Raw genomic sequence first — 8,951 nt, forward strand, 5'->3', positions numbered from 1 at the left:
TACCCAAACTCAAGTACTCGTATTTGTACTCAGTCTTGAAAAAACTGGTATCGGGACACCCCTAGTTGTTACCGACATCTGGTGAAAATTTCATGTCATTAGCACCTCTAGTAATATATTTACTGAGAAAAATGGTGACGTGTTCAATACTTATTTTACCCGCTGTATTTTATTTAAAAAAAATTGGTTTTACTTTTTAATGAGGACAGCTCCAAGTAAAYACACAGAGAAGCCAGGAGTATGAAGAAAGGATGCTGAAGTGAGAAATGAAAGCGAGGAATGGAAGGCGCCGTGCAAATTGGGCTCATAGATAACGTGGATCTTTACTACGGCAGTGACTATTTGGTGGTTCAGCCGCCAATCAGTCTTCGTTACTGTGGCAACAACGTTCCTCTGGCGAGTGCAGTCAAACCGTGGCGAAGGGAGGATGCTTAAACAGTGATTAAAGAYGGCCATTTAAAAAGGCTGGGAGATRGGGAGACCTTGAGAAGTCAGTCATCTACAATAGATTTTTTTTTCTTTTTTCACACTGACTGGTCCATGCACACTGTAACAACTACACACTAACAAGAACGTAGCCTCACACAGGAGGAAGCACAATAAACACAAAACTGTAAAACCTTTTTTATTTTTTGAGAATGGGAAAAAAGGGATCTTCTTTTAAGTATTTCTTTGTCTCCTATGTGTGTGTGTATTCTGGAACATATTATAGAATAATTTTGCTCCTCAGCTCTACATTTTAATTTAAGAACACACACTTTGGGTACACAGAGTGTCTCTGCTGCATACCTTGCTGTCGATCTCAGTGCTACCCAGAGAAGTCTGGATGACGTAGAGCAGAGCATCCGTAAGGCCATCACACTCCCGCATCCTTCGTCTCGCCTCTTCACCTGCTGAGCTTACATTCCTGCAAAACACAGAAAAAATAATTAAGAAAAGAAAAGATAAGAAAAGATAAGAAATGATACGATAAGATGAGAAATGATACAATATGATACGATAAGAAGATATGATACGATAAGACGATACGATATGATAAGACGATACGATAAGACGATATGATACGATAGCCTTTATTGTCATTGTACAGAGCACAATGAGATTACAGTTCAGAACACCCATTCAGAAGACGACAGAACATAACAAACATAGGAGAAAAGGTGCTCTGGGTAATGCAGCCACAGACCCTGCACAGAACAAGGATTATCTTCAAGAAGACATCAAGAGGAGGTGCAATAAATAAAACATCTGAGGATGATCACACAGAAAGAGAAATAAAGTACATAAAAATAGTTTTACTAAACTAAATCTAAGAGGCATAACATGTCTCAGTACACCTCTGTCTCTGCCTTTAAGGCCCACTTCAGTTTAACTTGAGTTCAAAATGAGAGAGAAGAAAAGCTGCATTATTCACAACGAATCTAAACTTTACTCTAAAATCTCTGCTAATTTGAAAAGGTTGCAASATTAATCAATAGCAACCTTGCTAATGGATAATGCACAGAAATAATGGACTGAATTTTGATTACATTTGAGATGCAAGTGGGTGGCATTGAGGTCAGATTTGTTTGGGTTTTTGTCAAGTGGTGCCTATTAAAACAGATAAGCTCAGAACCAGACAGTGACTCATTTGTCTGTGTTGAAACTGCAGAGGGAAACAAACTAAATACTGTACCGGCTTAGCATTAACGCAAAGTTTGTTCTTGACAAAACTCGAACATGAAGACATACAAGCATGAAAAAATGACTTCACAACYTTGACCCTAAACCATTGAGCCTTGAGGCCACAAGTGGACTCTACGTAACCTACTGACCATAATGCAACAGTTATATTGCAGTGAACTTTGTTCATCTACCCATTTTCTGCTGTTTATCCTTGCTTGGGTCACGGAGGCAAAAAGACCAGGAGGGAAGCAAAATATCACAGTAACACTCTCCAGCGCTGCCTGGATTTATCCAAATGTGTTCCAAGGCCAGAGACAATGCTTTCAGGAAGTTTTGGGTCTTCAACAGGGTCTCCTCCCGGTGGAATGTGCCTGGAAAACCTCCAGAAGGGGGCACCCAGGACGCATCCTAGATACTGTAGATGCACGGCTTTGGTTATACAATGAAATTTKTATGCTTTGTACATCGGAAGATGTGTTGTTGATACAGCATTGGAAATACAAACTCTCTGGTTTATGGAGTAAAACATGAATCATACAAATAGGCTAAATATTTTCCACAAAGTTAACAAAACATACGGTTCAAGCAGGAAATGCGTGTGAGTATTGAGTGTCTGTGAATCATGCTGCAGACAGTCTTTAAGGAAATCAATGTTAAATCAGATTGTAGAATGAGTGTGGTTGTCTGTGCTGAAGTACCCAAAAGACTAATGACTCCATGCTGTCCTAAAACCTCATGGCCACAGCCACTCGATATACTTCCTCAGAATAGTCATGTTTAGTGGAATCAATTCTTGTCAGTTCAGCTGAACAGTACCAATGGTGAAGGACAGCGCCATTCATTGAAATCAAGATAAATAGGCAGGTGTTACGTTTTTAGGTTTGTGTTTTGAGGGTCCCACAGTGGTTCTTTTGGTGACCATGCTTGTTGACAAACAGTTAGAACTAATGGTGTTCAATTCCTTGCATATTGCTTGTCATCACTGAAATTAAACAAAAACTAAACAGCCTTTTTGGTCAAACTTTAATGCACAGTGTCTTCCAATATAAGGAAATGTCACATTCAATGGATGTGTTGGGAAAGACTCGCAGCTACTACCACTTTAGCAAACTTTAGCTCATCTGTAAAGCTAGCATAACAAAAAAAGATCAATCAAGAAAAGCCACAAAAATATGGGGTGCCAAACATAAAATAAAAAAGTAAAAAAACATGTCACTAATTATTTAGCTCAAAATCCTAGTTAAAAATCTCCTCTAACATTTTATTGTTTATTTAATTAATTAATTTATTCATTTCATATAAAAATMAAAAAAATATAGACAAAGAAAAAAATCACACTTGAAATGAAAGGAGGCAGAAAGAAGAAAAAAAATCTTATATCTGCCCCCTTGTCCCAAATTAATTTCAAACAATAAGATTCAAAAAATAAAACAAAATAAAAACTTCAATTCGTTTTCAAACAACAGCTTTTGATATTCATTATACAGTTTCATATTTCTTTAACAAACTTATTTTAATCACTCTTAAACAAACACATTGAACCAACATTTTTATAATCACTTTCCAGATTATTCCACAATCTTATGTAGTTCACTGTTGTCACATGTAGCTAATTTTTACCAAATGTTCCATTTAAATTTTAAATAATGCATGTTAATAACAAACCCTAGACCTAAATGTGTAGATCTAAATGTAAAATGAAATGTTTAAATTTACATGAATGCAACACAGTCTCTGCCGTTGGTGCTCGGCTCTTGCTAGGATGTCATCATCCTGAGACAGTAGGAACCGCTAACATTTTGACGCAGCTAATTCTTCCCTACAAGGCATCAAACTTGCAGTTGYGGCCRGTGTCTGAGCTGCACTTAAAACTGCCGCACCACAAGTACCATCCATGTTGTTTTCAATGAACACATTTTGGATTTAGGTTTTAAATACCATTTAGCAGCGTTATCAGCAGTGGCTAGCAGCAGTTAGTAATGACATTTGTCGCAGGATGATGACATCACCTTGATTAGCTAATGCTAGGATTATAAAAGTGAGGAAAATAATAAAAAGTAGTCATTTTAAACATTTAATTTTAAACATACAAAAACACCATAAAGTTACAATAATTTTTTTAATCAAATTTCTTTGAGCTTACCATCTGTTTTATATTTCTGTCATTTGTCTGCAGTTCATCACACACTGAAACTGACTTTGAAAACAGCGCCGACACTGGCTTCCATTTATGCTGCTGCACTGACAAAACTGTGTGCGTGCATAGCCATCAAAAGGATGAACAAGCCAATTAGAAATGTTCCATAACTCTGTTTAAATATTATTCTTGAACGGTAAAATGTGTGGGAACAGATGAGACGGTGTAGCTGGAACAAAGAGACGTATCTGTCACACTGGCACAATAAAGATCACAGCCGTTTTTACCAGAGTGTGAGATGAGGTTATTCATATATTGCGCTGATAAGGAAGACGGAGAATGGAGAAAGAAGTCAATTAAAATTTCACGTTTCCCCACTCGCAAGAGAAGGTCAAGTCATTTTTACCCACTCTGAATGCTAATGGGCAAACAAGTATACAATGGAAACGGCGCTTAGCAGAGACAGAAGCCTCCTTTCAGTCGATATTAAACAACAGCAGAGTGCAAACACTTCACCTTGACAAATGTTTTGACGCTGACGACAGGAGGTGGGTGGGTGAGCAGGAGAGAGGCTGACTTATTTACTGCTTAAATGTGCAGCCTTGAATGTGCTGCCTTTTAATCAGACTTTCATCAAGCTAATCATCTGTAGCTTTATCGTGGATGGATTTTACTGTCAAACACATGCAWACAGTCACAGAACAAGACAAGATACATCTGAGGAAAAGGTCAGTATTAAAAAGAAATTTCCACTTCTGTACTTGTTTTTAATAAAGCCTATATTATGTAGACCAGGCGTTCTCAAACTTTTTGGGTCTGGGGGCCCCTTACAAGGGTGAAAAAAAATCCAGGGACCCCCTCATAATCCCCATGCTATTAATGCAAAATAATTTACTGTAATTTTAACCCCTAAATACCATGTTGATAGTATTTATTGTTTGGTTTAGTATGTTTATTTTATTTGTGCATTATCCTCCAAATAAATAAATAAATTAACWTTTTCTATATTTAAAAAATGCATATGCATTTTTTAAATATAGAAAAAGTTAATTTATCTAATTTTTTTGAGGACCCCCAAGACATGGCTTGCAGACCCCTGGGGTTCCTGGAACCCCAGTTTGAGAACCTCTGATGTAGACAATGCATATTCAAATGTCTCTGCAGTATATTTTTCATTTGATTCTTTTCTAAAGTTGTTTAAATGTTGACTAAATGTTTGAGAAAAAAAATGTGATTGAAAGTAGTTTTTTAATTAAATCAAAAACCCAACGATGGCCTTGTAAATAGAAAGTCCAATTTCTAATTTAATTCACTCACTAAGAAAAAAAAAACTTTCATTCTGATACATTTTGCTTCACTGTAATTGCAACTGAACCAGTTTTCACCAGACCAGAAGGCTTCTAGCTTCACAAGGCTAATTAATTAGACCAGACAACACAGAACACATGGTTCATTAACATGTATTTACATTTTCACGTATCGCTGCTATTTTTCATTTGCATGTCACATTTTCTGTTTTGGCTTCAGAAGTTTTGTGTTGCACTTTCAGCCTTCAGAGTTGACATATTTTTGCTCTTTTGCACACACTCCTCACAATCACTGACAAACACTGAACCCTGAGTTCCTCATGCAGGATCAGGCTTTCAGGGATGGGTTTTTAGGTATAATGGGTCTTTGGGCGCCATCACGTTTTGTTGGGATAATTGGATAATGCATGTCATTGTTTTGTTTCTCAACAGTCATATTAAAAATGCAAAGCATTTTTTGCATAATGTTATCACTCCATGTTGTTTCTTTTTTTCATGCTTACGTCCATGTAAAAAGGTTGTAATCTGCACCAGTGAACAATGGAGTTCATGTGCATAAAGCCAAAACAACTTTACTTGCTGCAAACACACTGACTTCACTCAAAATGTAACACGACAGGCAGAAGGAGGAAAGCATGCTTCTTGTTTTTAAAAAAAAGACTACAAAACATCATGAGCAGAGTACAAGTGTAAAACTGATGGTTGATTATATGAAGCATTAAGGGCTCGACACACGGGAGGCGACGTCACTCGCTCTCCATTCATTTCCTATGGAGCCTGTGCGGTGAGGCGACAATCGCTTACCCTCCTCCAGCTAATCGACCAGCGAAAATAGTGCATGTGAAATTTCACGCTCGTACACGTAGACGTGCATGTGCGAGCTTGTGACGCGACATATGAAAGTTGAAAAATGTTCAACTTTTGTCGCCGTTGCTTAGCATACAACCAATCAGCGAGGGTTCCATTGACTGACCAATGAGAGGAGAGTATGCTACACACTGCCGTTAGCTAATACTTTCACCAAGTGATTACTAAAAAGCTTTGTGGGAATTTGTTGGCACCAGGGTGGAGTTATCCGGTAAGTTTTTCCTCCTAAAACTGTATCTTGATGTGTTTGTTTTTCAATATCATTAGCATCGCAAGATTTGTTTAGTTTACAAGTCCGTAATGCACACCCCCCTTTTTTGTGAACCACCAATAAACGTTACAAGAGGCAGTAGAAGAACCAATCAAATTTTGTGAAGACAAGTGACCTGAGAGCTCGATTCGCAAYGCTGCAATCGCTATYRCGTCCCGTGTGTCGAGTTTCACCCTGGCTGCGATGACAGCYRTTRATCACTGTAGTTTGTCRCTCCCCATGTGTCGAGCCCTTTAAGGTGCAACTAATCTAAAGTAYAGTATGGTTAGAAACTTCCATTTAAAGTATACATATCCTGCTTTGAAATCCTTCTTTTTCATATTTAAATCATTCAGATGGGGTCTTTATAAAGTGAAACTGCAATGTTTTAGTCTGAAATCCTCGTCAGGCGCTTCCCAACCCGCTAATGGTTAAAACAGTGGATTTTGCAGGATATGTCCCCTTTAACGGAATATTTTTGGTCTGTATTTATTTGGTAAAATAAAGACAGAAATTATTTAAGGAGTTAATCATTTCCTGGATCTTGTGAGCATGATACAATTAGAATGAACATCTCTATTAGAAAAAGATAAACATTTTGAATAATTTTACTTGTGTGAAAGTATATGTCTGTAAATGATGGCCTCTGTAAATGTCACTTAGTTTTATTGGGGATCACTAATATTTAATGAGATCATTACACACACACCTTTTCCCACCTATCACTCCTCATTAATTCAACACATAAAACCAGAACAGGTAAATACTTACAGAGCTTGATTAAACACCCTTTTCAAATTTTAGGAATTGCAACTTTAGCTGCTGGTAACAAAAAATCAAATGTTTTCTCAATCTGACCTAAAGGATTTTGAAAAATTGGAGCTAATGTTTTAGTTTTTTGAAACAATTATAAGAAATTGAGACATTTAATAATAAAAATAAACATCCTCCTAAATGAAAAAAACAGATAAAATATTATCTAATCCAGTGAAGAATCAAAGACAGTTCTGTGTTTCAGAACAAGACTTTTATCTTAAGGGACAGTCCTGTCATTTATAAAGTTAGGTTWAGCTCTGCTATCAATAAGTGTTTCAGCTGTGACATCAGCCACAGAACACTGAGCACAAAGGAAACATTGTCAGAACATCATTTCCGTAATTATAAGGATATCGTTAAAAAATATGAAGGATGCTGCTGAGCCAAAATCATAAAGGGAGATCAAACATCAGCAGCCAGCCTCTTACCAATCTGGCATGTGTCAGCTGTAACACCCCACTATCACATTTAACTAACAAACTGTCAAGACATACAAAACAAACCATAACAACACTTCCACATTGTCTGAAAGAAATAAAAGATATTCATACAAAGGTGAGAAAACAAGTGGGACAAACCAGAGAATGCGGAAAATAGGTTGGCTGCTGTTAAATAACAGAATATGATGTTATTTATTTATTTATTTACTTATTTTCTTGTTTTATATTTTTACAAACTGAGTTGTTTAAAAGAAAATAGGTCTCACACTTATATTTAACCTGTTTTGTTTTTTTCCCAGGGTTCAACCAYGTACCTCAGAAAATGCGTTGTGACGGTGCGCAGTTTTTAGTTTCCGATAAATGTAGTTTTTCAAAATTGATTTCTGCAAACATGCAACAGAAACAAACTGTGGTCACAAATAAATCGGCGCCAGATGGCTCTCAGACAGCGCTGCTCCAGGAACGAGTGACGACTGGGTGACTGTCTCAAACATCTGGTGTGTGGCGGAGCTGCACAAGTGTTGGGCCTCGTGCACGTCTGCGTGCGAGGGTGAGGGCACAGGCAGCAGAAGGTCATAACCGGATGGCGCACACACACACACACACAAACAGACACACACATAGATGCATGAATCCTATTATTATCTCTGAAATAAAATTGGAAATAACTGGTTCCTGGTTGCAATTCTAATTGCAATTCATTTGGAAATTAATTATACTTCATGAGCACATATGTGAGGTTGTAAAGTTAAAAAAACAATTTAAAAACTTGAGTGTGTGATCACACACACAAACACACACACATTTAAACAATGTGTACAAATTTAAACAACAGGCTGTGATTTTTCTTTTGCCTGGCAGCAAACCAACTACCTGCAGGGAGTTAGTTGAACAGCCTCTTACTGGATGAGATGGGAAATCCCTTTAACAGAATACTCTTTGTTTGCCTTTACAGCACTGCACCAAACCCCCAAACCCATTCAGAGCCAAGGAGGGCTCTGAGCCAATGACAAACTAGTTGGTTTAAGAAGTCTCGGAGTCGTTCACGTCCTCAAAACCAAGTGTTGATCCTATTTGCATGTGGATGCAGAGAAAGCAAGCTCTCTTGTTTTTAATTTACAGTTTTGTCACAAAAAGGTGGAGTTATGAAGAAGCAGTCATTTAAAAAATATAGTAAAAATTAACTGTTAAAATAAAGAGCAATGCATGGGTGGGTGCAGATTCTCCCACAGTCCAAACACATGCATGTTAGCTCTGTTAGTGGATAAAGTGCAGTGTTGTATAAAGTACCACAAAGTGATACTTGAGTAAAAGTACAAGTATCTTAACAAAAATTACTTTGGTAAAAGTTAAAGTCTCCTTTAGGAATATTACTTGAGTAAAAGTCTAAGTATCTTAACAAAAATTACTTTGGTAAAAGTTAAAGTCTCCTTTAGGAATATTACTTGAGTAAAAGTCTAAGTATCTTA

The 8,951-nt window shown here is 37.1% G+C and overlaps 1 protein-coding gene across 1 annotated transcript in view; it reads right to left on the reverse strand.

Annotated features, from left to right (window-relative positions):
- ctnnd2a (catenin (cadherin-associated protein), delta 2a) overlaps nt 1-8,951 on the reverse strand; it is a gene marked incomplete at its 5' end in the record, with an annotated part of 234,924 nt that overhangs the window by 66,399 nt on the left and 159,574 nt on the right. Inside the window, 1 exon segment of the mRNA XM_014008486.1 lies at nt 790-907. Coding sequence (XP_013863940.1) covers nt 790-907 — 118 coding nt within the window.

The sequence above is a fragment of the Austrofundulus limnaeus genome, unplaced genomic scaffold, assembly GCF_001266775.1.
Source record: "Austrofundulus limnaeus strain Quisiro unplaced genomic scaffold, Austrofundulus_limnaeus-1.0 Scaffold50, whole genome shotgun sequence".
In the NCBI taxonomy this organism is placed as follows: domain Eukaryota; kingdom Metazoa; phylum Chordata; class Actinopteri; order Cyprinodontiformes; family Rivulidae; genus Austrofundulus; species Austrofundulus limnaeus.